Below are 16,152 nucleotides of genomic sequence, written 5' to 3' on the forward strand. Positions count from 1 at the left end.
AGGTCTTCTAGTGGAGAGAGAGATAGAGACCAGAGGTCTTCTAGTGGAGAGACAGAGACCAGAGGTCTTCTGTGGAGAGAGAGATAGAGACCAGAGTTCTTCTAGTGGAGAGACAGAGACCAGAGGTCTTCTAGTGGAGAGAGAGAGAGAGAGAGACCAGAGGTCTTCTAGTGGTGAGAGAGAGAGTCTTCTTAGTGAAAACACAGAGAGAGAGAGAGAAAGAGAGAGAGACAGAGAGAGACAGAGAGAGAGAGAGAGAGAGAGAGAGAGAGAGAGAGAGAGAGAGAGAGAGAGAGAGAGAGAGAGAGAGAGAGACACAGAGAGAGACATAGAGAGAGAGAGAGAGAGAGAGAGAGAGAGAGAGAGGGAGAGAGAGAGAGAGAGAGAGAGAGAGAGAGAGAGAGAGAGAGAGAGAGACCAGATGTCTTCTAGGGAGAGAGAGGGAGTCTTCCTAGTGAAAACACAGAGAGAGAGAGAGAGACCATTGAAACATCAATCTGCCTTTCAGACTGTAGACCTATACTGACTATTGAAACATCAATCTATTTTTAAGAAAGCCTGACATTGACATTGATATAGCTGGTAGGAAATGGTTAGATTTGACTCAGGGAATACTGACATTGATTAAGGTACTGTATATTTACAATTTAAACATGCATTCTTGGAGTGCAAGAATCCCAAAAACCTGTTACTGGGATTACCATCTCAATTCATTAACTATTGTATGTGGTGCCTTTACATATAGCAGATACTCATATAGATGTCATGGGCCCTGTAGAGGTGTTCTGTAACCAGAAGTGGGTTTACCTGTTCAGGTGTTCTGTAACCAGAAGTGGGTTTACCTCTACAGGTGTTCTGTAACCAGAAGTGGGTTTACCTGTTCAGGTGTTCTGTAACCAGAAGTGGGTTTACCTGTTCAGGTGTTCTGTAACCAGAAGTGGGTTTACCTGTTCAGGTGTTCTGTAACCAGAAGTGGGTTTACCTCTACAGGTGTTCTGTGATATGAAGACGAGAGGTGGAGGCTGGACTGTGCTTCAGCATCGTAGAGATGGAGCCGTGGATTTCCACCGTGGATGGCGGGATTACAAGATGGTATGTTCACTAGAACTTAACACAAGATGGTATGTTCACTAGAACTTAACACAAGATGGTATGTTCACTAGACCTTAACACAAAATGTCAACCAAGTCTTCTTTGGTAGGTCATTGTAAGCGGAGTCCTCTTCTGTAGTATTTCACTGAAATAGTAATCAGAGGCTGGGTAGTAGTCAGAGACTCTTTCACATCACGTTCATCTCAACACAAGTCTTTTTCTGTGTGTCGTTCAAAAATCTAACATCATTTGTTTTAAATAAAGTGAGACTTTTATTTCAGTGTGTTATCGTGGACAATTCTCAGAGTGTATGAGAGAACGTAAGTTTATTTAGTTTGGGAATCTGTTTTTGTCACAAGACTTCATCCAAAATCAAGACAGCAAAGTCTCTGAATCACAGGTGTGTTGTTATAACAGTTTGTCAGATCAGGGGATGGGGGGGTGTCAGTGGTCCTGGATTCATCCCTCTGACTAGACAGCAGGTTTCAATCAATCTAAGGCGGGGTGGACGAGAGTTTGGAGAGGGTTTAGGACTGGGGAGGCGTGGGATACAGACAGATCTGTGATCTGGGATGACCCTGGTTGTTTTGGTAGGCCACCCCGCTTGTTCCCCTACTACACTCCCTGTTGTTGCACCTGCACTCTCTCTGTCCCTCCCTGACGGTGTCCGATCCCTACACACACACACCACATCAGAGGCTCACACAGACGGACGGACGGACGGACGGACAGACATCCCATGTAGAGTACTGGGGGTCCTGAGAGACTAGTTAACAGGACCAGTAGAGATCCCATGTAGAGTACTGGAGGTCCTAGAGAGACTAGTTAACAGGACCAGTAGAGATCCCATGTAGAGTACTGGGGGTCCTGAGAGACTAGTTAACAGATCAGTAGAGATCCCATGTAGAGTACTGGGGGTCCTGAGGGACTAGTTAACAGGACCAGTAGAGATCCCATGTAGAGGACTGGGGGTCCTGAGAGACTAGTTAACAGGACCAGTAGAGATCCTATGTAGAGTACTGGGGGTCCTAGAGAGACTAGTTAACAGATCAGTAGAGATCCCATGTAGAGTACTGGGGGTCCTGAGGGACTAGTTAACAGGACCAGTAGAGATCCCATGTAGAGTACTGGGGGTCCTGAGAGACTAGTTAACAGGATGTTAACTGTTTGTCCCAGCTTTAGATCCACCTGTGTCCCAAATGCCACCCTTCTCCCTATATAGTGCACTACTTTAGACCAGGGTTCATAGGTGGCCCATAGGACTCAGGTCAAAAGTAGGGCACTATATAGGCAATAGGGTGACACGTTGTTGTCCAATACTCAGCACAAACTGATCTGATGTTCTCGCTGCCATCAATAGATAAACAGAAACGCCACGCGGAAGGGAAATGACATCACAGTCTGAGGATACGAGAGACTTTTGGCTGTTTGATTAAACGAGTTGCTGATTCACTTCCTTCTGCAGCAGATTTAATTGTTTGGTTTGGAAATTGAATAGTCAAAAATGGATCGCGCCACAAACATGCTTTTTCAATATATTGAACAATATTTTCACAGGTGGATGATGCATATTTGGTCCCAGTCAGAGCGTGGGAGTGTGGAGTAAAATCAGGCCAGATAGTAAACGCTCCCATACCTCATGTAACCAATAAGAACTGACAGACAGGGACTGACAGAAAAATGCAGGGACTAACTGTTTATTTATTTTTTAACCTTTATTTAACTAGGCAAGTCAGTTAAGAACAAATTCTTATTTTCAATGACGGTCTAAGAACAGTGGGTTAACTGCCTGTTCAGGGGCAGAACGACAGATTTGTACCTTGTCAGCTCTGGGATTTGAACTTGCAACCTTCCAGTTACTAGTCCAACGCCCTAACCACTAGGCTACCCTGTCTGTAGGAGGTCAGAGATATACAGGGACTAACGGTCTGTAGGAGGTCAGAGATATACCAGATATACAGGGACTAACGGTCTGTAGGAGGTCAGAGATATACCAGATATACAGGGACTAACGGTCTGTAGGAGGTCAGAGATATACAGGGACTAACGGTCTGTAGGAGGTCAGAGATATACCAGATATACAGGGACTAACGGTCTGTAGGAGGTCAGAGATATACCAGATATACAGGGACTAACGGTCTGTAGGAGGTCAGAGATATACAGGGACTAACGGTCTGTAGGAGGTCAGAGATATACCAGATATACAGGGACTAACGGTCTGTAGGAGGTCAGAGATATACCAGATATACAGGGACTAACGGTCTGTAGGAGGTCAGAGATATACAGGGACTAACGGTCTGTAGGAGGTCAGAGATATACCAGATATACAGGGACTAACGGTCTGTAGGAGGTCAGAGATATACAGGGACTAACGGTCTGTAGGAGGTCAGAGATATACAGGGACTAACGGTCTGTAGGAGGTCAGAGATATACAGGGACTAACGGTCTGTAGGAGGTCAGAGATATAGGTCAGATATACAGGGACTAACGGTCTGTAGGAGGTCAGAGATATACCAGATATACAGGGACTAACGGTCTGTAGGAGGTCAGAGATATACCAGATATACAGGGACTAACGGTCTGTAGGAGGTCAGAGATATACAGGGACTAACGGTCTGTAGGAGGTCAGAGATATACCAGATATACAGGGACTAACGGTCTGTAGGAGGTCAGAGATATACCAGATATACAGGGACTAACGGTCTGTAGGAGGTCAGAGATATACCAGATATACAGGGACTAACGGTCTGTAGGAGGTCAGAGATATACCAGATATACAGGGACTAACGGTCTGTAGGAGGTCAGAGATATACAGGGACTAACGGTCTGTAGGAGGTCAGAGATATACCAGATATACAGGGACTAACGGTCTGTAGGAGGTCAGAGATATACCAGATATACAGGGACTAACGGTCTGTAGGAGGTCAGAGATATACAGGGACTAACGGTCTGTAGGAGGTCAGAGATATACCAGATATACAGGGACTAACGGTCTGTAGGAGGTCAGAGATATACAGGGACTAACGGTCTGTAGGAGGTCAGAGATATACAGGGACTAACGGTCTGTAGGAGGTCAGAGATATACCAGATATACAGGGACTAACGGTCTGTAGGAGGTCAGAGATATACAGGAGGTCAGAGATATACAGGGACTAACGGTCTGTAGGAGGTCAGAGATATACCAGATATACAGGGACTAACGGTCTGTAGGAGGTCAGAGATATACAGGGACTAACGGTCTGTAGGAGGTCAGAGATATACCAGATATACAGGGACTAACGGTCTGTAGGAGGTCAGGTCACCAGATATACAGGGACTAACGGTCTGTAGGAGGTCAGAGATATACCAGATATACAGGGACTAACGGTCTGTAGGAGGTCAGAGATATACAGGGATATACAGGGACTAACGGTCTGTAGGAGGTCAGAGATATACAGGGACTAACGGTCTGTAGGAGGTCAGAGATATACCAGATATACAGGGACTAACGGTCTGTAGGAGGTCAGAGATATACCAGATATACAGGGACTAACGGTCTGTAGGAGGTCAGAGATATACCAGATATACAGGGACTAACGGTCTGTAGGAGGTCAGAGATATACAGGGACTAACGGTCTGTAGGAGGTCAGAGATATACCAGATATACAGGGACTAACGGTCTGTAGGAGGTCAGAGATACAGGGACTAACTGTAGGAGGTCTATAAGGAGGTCAGAGATATACAGGGACTAACGGTCTGTAGGAGGTCAGAGATATACCAGATATACAGGGACTAACGGTCTGTAGGAGGTCAGAGATATACCAGATATACAGGGACTAACGGTCTGTAGGAGGTCAGAGATATACCAGATATACAGGGACTAACGGTCTGTAGGAGGTCAGATATACCAGATATACAGGGACTAACGGTCTGTAGGAGGTCAGAGATATACCAGATATACAGGGACTAACGGTCTGTAGGAGGTCAGAGATATACCAGATATACAGGGACTAACGGTCTGTAGGAGGTCAGAGAGATATACAGGGACTAACGGTCTGTAGGAGGAGGTCAGAGATATAGGTCCAGATATACAGGGACTAACGGTCTGTAGGAGGTCAGAGATATACCAGATATACAGGGACTAACGGTCTGTAGGAGGTCAGAGGAGGTCAGAGGATATACCAGATATACAGGGACTAACGGTCTGTAGGAGGTCAGAGATATACAGGGACTAACGGTCTGTAGGAGGTCAGAGATATACCAGATATACAGGGACTAACGGTCTGTAGGAGGTCAGAGATATACAGGGACTAACGGTCTGTAGGAGGTCAGAGATATACCAGATATACAGGGACTAACGGTCTGTAGGAGGTCAGAGATATACCAGATATACAGGGACTAACGGTCTGTAGGAGGTCAGAGATATACAGGGACTAACGGTCTGTAGGAGGTCAGAGATATACAGGGACTAACGGTCTGTAGGAGGTCAGAGATATACCAGATATACAGGGACTAACGGTCTGTAGGAGGTCAGAGATATACCAGATATACAGGGACTAACGGTCTGTAGGAGGTCAGAGATATACCAGATATACAGGGACTAACGGTCTGTAGGAGGTCAGAGATATACAGGGACTAACGGTCTGTAGGAGGTCAGAGATATACAGGGACTAACGGTCTGTAGGAGGTCAGAGATATACCAGATATACAGGGACTAACGGTCTGTAGGAGGTCAGAGATATACAGATATAGGTCCAGGGACTAACGGTCTGTAGGAGGTCAGAGATATACCAGATATACAGGGACTAACGGTCTGTAGGAGGTCAGAGATATACAGGGACTAACGGTCTGTAGGAGGTCAGAGATATACCAGATATACAGGGACTAACGGTCTGTAGGAGGTCAGAGATATACCAGATATACAGGGACTAACGGTCTGTAGGAGGTCAGAGATATACCAGATATACAGGGACTAACGGTCTGTAGGAGGTCAGAGATATACCAGATATACAGGGACTAACGGTCTGTAGGAGGTCAGAGATATACCAGATATACAGGGACTAACGGTCTGTAGGAGGTCTGTAACGGTCTGTAGGAGGTCAGATATACCAGATATACAGGGACTAACGGTCTGTAGGAGGTCAGAGATATACCAGATATACAGGGACTAACGGTCTGTAGGAGGTCAGAGATATACCAGATATACAGGGACTAACGGTCTGTAGGAGGTCAGAGATATACGGTCTGTAGGAGGTCAGATATACAGGGACTAACGGTCTGTAGGAGGTCAGAGATATACCAGATATACAGGGACTAACGGTCTGTAGGAGGTCAGAGATATACCAGATATACAGGGACTAACGGTCTGTAGGAGGTCAGAGATATACCAGATATACAGGGACTAACGGTCTGTAGGAGGTCAGATATACCAGATATACAGGGACTAACGGTCTGTAGGAGGTCAGAGATATACCAGATATACAGGGACTAACGGTCTGTAGGAGGTCAGAGATATACCAGATATACAGGGACTAACGGTCTGTAGGAGGTCAGAGATATACCAGATATACAGGGACTAACGGTCTGTAGGAGGTCAGAGATATACCAGATATACAGGGACTAACGGTCTGTAGGAGGTCAGAGATATACAGGGACTAACGGTCTGTAGGAGGTCAGAGATATACCAGATATACAGGGACTAACGGTCTGTAGGAGGTCAGAGATATACCAGATATACAGGGACTAACGGTCTAACGGTAGGAGGTCAGAGATATACAGGGACGGTCTAGGAGGTCGGTACAGGGACTGTAGGAGGTCAGAGATATACCAGATATAGGAGGTCAGAGATATACCAGATATAGGGACTAACGGTCTAACGGTCTGTAGGAGGTCAGAGATATACAGGGACTAACGGTCTGTAGGAGGTCAGAGATATACAGGGACTAACGGTCTGTAGGAGGTCAGAGATATACCAGATATACAGGGACTAACGGTCTGTAGGAGGTCAGAGATATACCAGATATACAGGGACTAACGGTCTGTAGGAGGTCAGAGATATACCAGATATACAGGGACTAACGGTCTGTAGGAGGTCAGAGATATACAGGGACTAACGGTCTGTAGGAGGTCAGAGATATACCAGATATACAGGGATAACGGTCTGTAGGAGGTCAGGGATAACAGGGACTAACGGTCTGTAGGAGGTCAGAGATATACCAGATATACAGGGACTAACGGTCTGTAGGAGGTCAGAGATATACCAGGGACTAACGGTCTGTAGGAGGTCAGAGATATACCAGATATACAGGGACTAACAGGGTCTGTAGGAGGTCAGAGATATACGGTCAGATATACAGGGACTAACGGTCTGTAGGAGGAGGTCAGAGATATACCAATAATACAGGGACTAACGGTCTGTAGGAGGTCAGAGATATACAGGGACTAACGGTCTGTAGGAGGTCAGAGATATACAGGGACTAACGGTCTGTAGGAGGTCAGAGATATACAGGGACTAACGGTCTGTAGGAGGTCAGAGATATACCAGATATACAGGGACTAACGGTCTGTAGGAGGTCAGAGATATACAGGGACTAACGGTCTGTAGGAGGTCAGAGATATACCAGATATACAGGGACTAACGGTCTGTAGGAGGTCAGAGATATACCAGATATACAGGGACTAACGGTCTGTAGGAGGTCAGAGATATACCAGATATACAGGGACTAACGGTCTGTAGGAGGTCAGAGATATACAGGGACTAACGGTCTGTAGGAGGTCAGAGATATACCAGATATACAGGGACTAACGGTCTGTAGGAGGTCAGAGATATACCAGATATACAGGGACTAACGGTCTGTAGGAGGTCAGAGATATACCAGATATACAGGGACTAACGGTCTGTAGGAGGTCAGAGATATACAGGGACTAACGGTCTGTAGGAGGTCAGAGATATACAGGGACTAACGGTCTGTAGGAGGTCAGAGATATACAGGGACTAACGGTCTGTAGGAGGTCAGAGATATACAGGGACTAACGGTCTGTAGGAGGTCAGAGATATACAGGGACTAACGGTCTGTAGGAGGTCAGAGATATACCAGGGATAACAGGGACTAACGGTCTGTAGGAGGTCAGAGATATACAGGGATACTGTAGGAGGTCAGATATACAGGGACTAACGGTCTGTAGGAGGTCAGAGATATACCAGATATACAGGGACTAACGGTCTGTAGGAGGTCAGAGATATACGGTCTGTAGGAGGTCAGATATACAGGGACTAACGGTCTGTAGGAGGTCAGAGATATACCAGGGACTAACGGTCTGTAGGAGGTCAGAGATATACCAGATATACAGGGACTAACGGTCTGTAGGAGGTCAGAGATATACCAGATATACAGGGACTAACGGTCTGTAGGAGGTCAGAGATATACCAGATATAGGACAGGGACTAACGGTCTGTAGGAGGTCAGAGATATACAGGGACTAACGGTCTGTAGGAGGTCAGAGATATACAGGGACTAACGGTCTGTAGGAGGTCAGAGATATACCAGATATACAGGGACTAACGGTCTGTAGGAGGTCAGAGATATACCAGATATACAGGGACTAACGGTCTGTAGGAGGTCAGAGATATACCAGATATACAGGGACTAACTGTAGGAGGTCTGTAGGAGGTCAGAGATATACAGGGACTAACGGTCTGTAGGAGGTCAGAGATATACAGGGACTAACGGTCTGTAGGAGGTCAGAGATATACCAGATATACAGGGACTAACGGTCTGTAAGAGGTCAGAGATATACCAGATATACAGGGACTAACGGTCTGTAGGAGGTCAGAGAGATATACAGGGACTAACGGTCTGTAGGAGGTCAGAGATATACCAGATATACAGGGACTAACGGTCTGTAGGAGGTCAGAGATATACCAGATATACAGGGACTAACGGTCTGTAGGAGGTCAGAGATATACAGGGACTAACGGTCTGTAGGAGGTCAGAGATACAGGGATACTGTAGGAGGTCAGAGATATACAGGGACTAACGGTCTGTAGGAGGTCAGAGATATACCAGATATACAGGGACTAACGGTCTGTAGGAGGTCAGAGATATACCAGATATACAGGGACTAACGGTCTGTAGGAGGTCAGAGATATACCAGATATACAGGGACTAACGGTCTGTCAGAGGAGGTCAGAGATATACCAGATATACAGGGACTAACGGTCTGTAGGAGGTCAGAGATATACCAGATATACAGGGACTAAGGTCGGTCTGTAGGAGGTCAGATATACCAGATATACAGGGACTAACGGTCTGTAGGAGGTCAGAGATATACCAGATATACAGGGACTAACGGTCTGTAGGAGGTCAGAGATATACCAGGGACTAACGGTCTGTAGGAGGAGGTCAGAGATATAGGAGGTCCAGATATACAGGGACTAACGGTCTGTAGAGGTCAGAGATATACCAGATATACAGGGACTAACGGTCTGTAGAGATATACCAGATATACAGGGACTAACGGTCTGTAGGAGGTCAGAGATATACCAGATATACAGGGACTAACGGTCTGTAGGAGGTCAGAGATATACCAGATATACAGGGACTAACGGTCTGTAGGAGGTCAGAGATATACCAGATATACAGGGACTAACGGTCTGTAGGAGGTCAGAGATATACAGGGACTAACGGTCTGTAGGAGGTCAGAGATATACCAGATATACAGGGACTAACGGTCTGTAGGAGGTCAGAGATATACCAGATATACAGGGACTAACGGTCTGTAGGAGGTCAGAGATATACAGGGACTAACGGTCTGTAGGAGGTCAGAGATATACCAGATATACAGGGACTAACGGTCTGTAGGAGGTCAGAGATATACAGGGACTAACGGTCTGTAGGAGGTCAGAGATATACCAGATATACAGGGACTAACGGTCTGTAGGAGGTCAGAGATATACAGGGACTAACGGTCTGTAGGAGGTCAGAGATATACCAGATATACAGGGACTAACGGTCTATAGGAGGTCAGAGATATACAGGGACTAACGGTCTGTAGGAGGTCAGAGATATACCAGATATACAGGGACTAACGGTCTGTAGGAGGTCAGAGATATACCAGATATACAGGGACTAACGGTCTGTAGGAGGTCAGAGAGGGATTGTCAGAAGTTATAAAGTTATTAACATTTGCTCATTTCTTTCCTCAGTCAAAATAATGTATCTGTTTACTCATAATAACCCTCACGTCTCTTCATCTCTCTCAACGGTAGAATGACATTTACATCTTTACACATCTCTGTTGATGTCATCTGTACCCTCGAGTCATTTGACCCTTCGTTCAGTTTGTCCTCTTTCACTAACCGTACCCTTTGCAGGGTTTCGGGGATCCCTCGGGAGAGTACTGGGCAGGAAATGACCTCATCCATCTGCTGACCAGCTCCCAGGAGTACAGTCTCCAGGTGCAGCTGAAGGACGACGAGGGGAACGAGGCCTACTCCCACTACGATCACTTCTATATAGACGCAGAGGACAAAAACTACAGGTACCAGCATGCAATGCTCCCATTACGATCACTTCTATATGGACACAGTGGACAAAAACTACAGATACCAGCATGCAATGCTCCCATTACGATCACTTCTATATGGACACAGTGGACAAAAACTACAGATTCCAGCATGCAATGCTCCCATTACGATCACTTCTATATGGACACAGTGGACAGAAACTACAGATTCCAGCATGCAATGCACCATCCCACAGCAGGGAAGGCTGAGAGTCAAATCAAATCAAATATTATTTGTCACATGCTTCAAAAACCACCTGTGTGGACGAACAGTGAAATGCTCCATAAACAACAGGTGTAGACTAACAGTGAAATGCTCCATAAACAACAGGTGTAGACTAACAGTGAAATGCTTCATAAACAACAGGTGGAGACTAACAGTGTAATGCTTCATAAACAACAGGTGGAGACTAACAGTGAAATGCTCCATAAACAACAGGTGGAGACTAACAGTGAAATGCTTCATAAACAACAGGTGGAGACTAACAGTGAAATGCTCCATAAACAACAGGTGTAGACTAACAGTGAAATGCTTCATCAACAACAGGTGGAGACTAACAGTGAAATGCTTCATCAACAACAGGTGGAGACTAACAGTTAAATGCTTCATCAACAACAGGTGGAGACTAACAGTGAAATGCTTCATCAACAACAGGTGGAGACTAACAGTGAAATGCTTCATAAACAACAGGTGTAGACTAACAGTGAAATGCTCCATAAACAACAGGTGGAGACTAACAGTGAGATGCTTCAGACAGTAACAGCAGTATACTGTAGGTAGGATAGATAATAGACAGTAACAGCAGTATACTGTAGGTAGGATAGATAATAGACAGTAACAGCAGTATACTGTAGGTAGGATAGATAATAGACAGTAACAGCAGTATACTGTAGGTAAAGGATAGATAATAGACAGTAACAGCAGTATACTGTAGGTAGGGGTAAAGGATAGATAATAGACAGTAACAGCAGTATACTGTAGGTAGGGGTAAAGGATAGATTATAGACAGTAACAGCAGTATACTATAGGTAGGGGTAAAGGATAGATAATAGACAGTAACAGCAGAACAGCAGTATACTGTAGGTAGGATAGATAATAGACAGTAACAGCAGTATACTGTAGGTAGGATAGATAATAGACAGTAACAGCAGTATACTGTAGGTAGGGGTCAAGGATAGATAATAGACAGCAGTATACTGTAGGTAGGGGTAAAGGATAGATAATAGACAGCAGTATACTGTAGGTAGGGGTAAAGGATAGATAATAGACAGTAACAGCAGTATACTGTAGGTAGGGGTAAAGGATAGATATTAGACATTTACATTTAAGTCATTTAGCAGACGCTCTTATCCAGAGCGACATACAAATTAGACAGCAGTATACTGTAGGTAGGGGTAAAGGATAGATAATAGACAGTAACAGCAGTATACTGTAGGTAGGATAGATAATAGACAGTAACAGCAGTATACTGTAGGTAGGGGTAAAGGATAGATAATAGACACTAACAGCAGTATACTGTAGGTAGGGGTAAAGGATATATAATAGACAGTAACAGCAGTATACTGTAGGTAGGGGTAAAGGATAGATATTAGACAGCAGTATACTGTAGGTAGGGGTAAAGGATAGATAATAGACAGTAACAGCAGTATACTGTAGGTAGGATAGATAATAGACAGTAACAGCAGTATACTGTAGGTAGGGGTAAAGGATAGATATTAGACAGCAGTATACTGTAGGTAGGGGTAAAGGATAGATAATAGACAGTAACAGCAGTATACTGTAGGTAGGGGTAAAGGATAGATATTAGACAGCAGTATACTGTAGGTAGGGGTAAAGGATAGATAATAGACAGTAACAGCAGTATACTGTAGGTAGGGGTAAAGGATAGATAATAGACAGTAACAGCAGTATACTGTAGGTAGGATAGATAATAGACAGTAACAGCAGTATACTGTAGGTAGGATAGATAATAGACAGTAACAGCAGTATACTGTAGGTAGGGGTCAAGGATAGATATTAGACAGCAGTATACTGTAGGTAGGGGTAAAGGATAGATAATAGACAGTAACAGCAGTATACTGTAGGTAGGATAGATAATAGACAGTAACAGCAGTATACTGTAGGTAGGGGTAAAGGATAGATAATAGACAGTAACAGCAGTATACTGTAGGTAGGGGTAAAGGATAGATAATAGACAGTAACAGCAGTATACTGTAGGTAGGGGTAAAGGATAGATAATAGACAGTAACAGCAGTATACTGTAGGTAGGGGTAAAGGATAGATAATAGACAGTAACAGCAGTATACTGTAGGTAGGGGTAAAGGATAGATAATAGACAGTAACAGCAGTATACTCTAGGTAGGGGTAAAGGATAGATAATAGACACTAACAGCAGTATACTGTAGGTAGGGGTAAAGGATAGATAATAGACAGTAACAGCAGTATACTGTAGGTAGGGGTAAAGGGTAGATAATAGACAGTAACAGCAGTATACTGTACGTAGGGGTAAAGGATAGATAATAGACAGTATACTGTATGTAGGGGTAAAGGATAGATAATAGACAGCAGTATACTGTAGGTAGGGGTAAAGGATAGATAATAGACAGTAACAGCAGTATACTGTAGGTAGGGGTAAAGGATAGATAATAGACAGTAACAGCAGTATACTGTAGGTAGGATAGATAATAGACAGTAACAGCAGTATACTGTAGGTAGGGGTAAAGGATAGAGAATAGACAGTAACAGCAGTATACTGTAGGTAGGGGTAAAGGATAGATAATAGACAGTAACAGCAGTATACTGTAGGTAGGGGTAAAGGATAGATAATAGACAGTAACAGCAGTATACTGTAGGTAGGATAGATAATAGACAGTAACAGCAGCATATGTGATGAGTCAAAAGAGTCAATGCAGGTAGGCTAGGTAGCTATTGGTTAACTAACTATTTATCAGTCTTGTTTAGTAGTCTTAAGGCTTGGGGGTAGATGCTGGTCAGGGTCCTGTTGGTTCCAGACTTGGTGCATCGGTACCGCTTGCTGTGTGGTAGCAGAGAGAACAGTCTATGGTTCGGGGGTAGAAGCTGGTCAGGGTCCTGTTGGTTCCAGACTTGGTGCATCGGTACTGCTTGCTGTGTGGTAGCAGAGAGAACAGTCTATGGTTTGGGGATAGAAGCTGGTCAGGGTCCTGTTGGTTCCAGACTTGGTGCATCGGTACTGCTTGCTGTGTGGTAGCAGAGAGAACAGTCTATGGTTTGGGGATAGAAGCTGGTCAGGGTCCTGTTGGTTCCAGACTTGGTGCATCGGTACTGCTTGCTGTGTGGTAGCAGAGAGAACAGTCTATGGTTCGGGGGTAGAAGCTGGTCAGGGTCCTGTTGGTTCCAGACTTGGTGCATCGGTACTGCTGCTGTGTGGTAGCAGAGAGAACAGTCTATAACGTGAGGTCGGTTTGCGGGTTCATAGGGAACGAAGTCCATATATCATATATCTCACACCATATATCATATATCTCACACCATATATCTCACACCATATATCTCACACCATATATATCAAAAATCTCACACCATATATCTCACACCATATATCATATATCTCACACCATATATCTCACACCATATATCATATATCTCACACCATATATCTCACACCATATATCTTATATCTCACACCATATATCTCACACCATATATCTTATATCTCACACCATATATCTCACACCATATATCTTATATCTCACACCATATATCTCACACCATATATCATATATCTCACACCATATATCTTATATCTCACACCATATATCTCACACCATATATCAAAAATCTCACACCATATATCTCACACCATATATCTTATATCTCACACCATATATATTTTTATCTCACACCATATATCTTACACCATATATCTCACACCATATATCTCACACCATATATCTTATATCTCACACCATATATCTCACACCATATATCTTATATCTCACACCATATATCTCACACCATATATCTTTTATCTCACACCATATATCAAAGATCACACACCATATATCATATATCTCACACCATATATCATATATCTCACACCATATATCTTACACCATATATCAAAGATCACACACCATATATCATATATCTCACACCATATATCATATATCTCACACCATATCTCACACCATATATCATATATCTCACACCATATATCTTTATCTCACACCATATATCATATATCCCACACCATATAACTTATATCTCACACCATATATCTTTATCTCACACCATATATCTTATATCTCACACCATATATCATATATCTCACACCATATATCATATATCTCACACCATATATCTAATATCTCACACCATATATCATATATCTCACACCATATATCATATATCTCACACCATATATCTTATATCTCACACCATATATCTCACACCATATATCATATATCTCACACCATATATCTTATATCTCACACCATATATCTAATATCTCACACCATATATCTTATATCTCACACCATATATCTCACACCATATATCATATATCTCACACCATATATCATATATCTCACACCATATATCATATATCTCACACCATATATCTATATCTCACACCATATATCTTATATCTACACCATATATCTCACACCATATATCATATATCTCACACCATATATCTTATATCTCATACCATATATCTCACACCATATATCATATATCCCACACCATATAACTTATATCTCACACCATATATCTTTATCTCACACCATATATCATATATCTCACACCATATATCTTATATCTCACACCATATATCATATATCTCACACCATATATCATATATCTCACACCATATATCTTATATCTCACACCATATATATCTCACACCATATATCTTATATCTCACACCATATATCATATATCTCACACCATATATCATATATCTCACACCATATATCTAATATCTCACACCATATATCTTATATCTCACACCATATATCTCACACCATATATCATATATCTCACACCATATATCTTATATCTCACACCATATATCTCACACCATATATCATATATCTCACACCATATATCTTATATCTCACACCATATATCTTACACCATATATCAAAGATCACACACCATATATCATATATCTCACACCATATATCTTATATCTCACACCATATATCATATATCTCACACCATATATCTTATATCTCACACCATATATCTCACACCATATATCATATATCTCACACCATATATCTTATATCTCACACCAAATATCTCACACCATATATCATACATCTCACACCATATATCATATATCTCACACCATATATCATATATCTCACACCATATATCATACATCTCACACCATATATCTTATATCTCACACCATATATCTTATATCTCACACCTTATATCTTATATCTCACAACATATATCATATATCTGACACCATATATCATATATCTCACACCATATATCTCACACCATATATCATATATCTCACA

General features: G+C 42.9%; 1 protein-coding gene across 1 annotated transcript in view; it reads left to right on the forward strand.

The window, feature by feature from the left end:
* Positions 1–16,152, forward strand: part of LOC124042643 (angiopoietin-2-like) — an 87,197-nt gene that overhangs the window by 60,862 nt on the left and 10,183 nt on the right. Inside the window, exons 6-7 of the mRNA XM_046360719.1 lie at positions 991–1,092; positions 10,445–10,611. Coding sequence (XP_046216675.1) covers positions 991–1,092; positions 10,445–10,611 — 269 coding nt within the window. The remainder of the gene's footprint in view (positions 1–990; positions 1,093–10,444; positions 10,612–16,152) is intronic.

Source organism: Oncorhynchus gorbuscha, linkage group LG09 (genome assembly GCF_021184085.1).
Source record: "Oncorhynchus gorbuscha isolate QuinsamMale2020 ecotype Even-year linkage group LG09, OgorEven_v1.0, whole genome shotgun sequence".
Classification (NCBI taxonomy): Eukaryota; Metazoa; Chordata; class Actinopteri; order Salmoniformes; family Salmonidae; genus Oncorhynchus; species Oncorhynchus gorbuscha.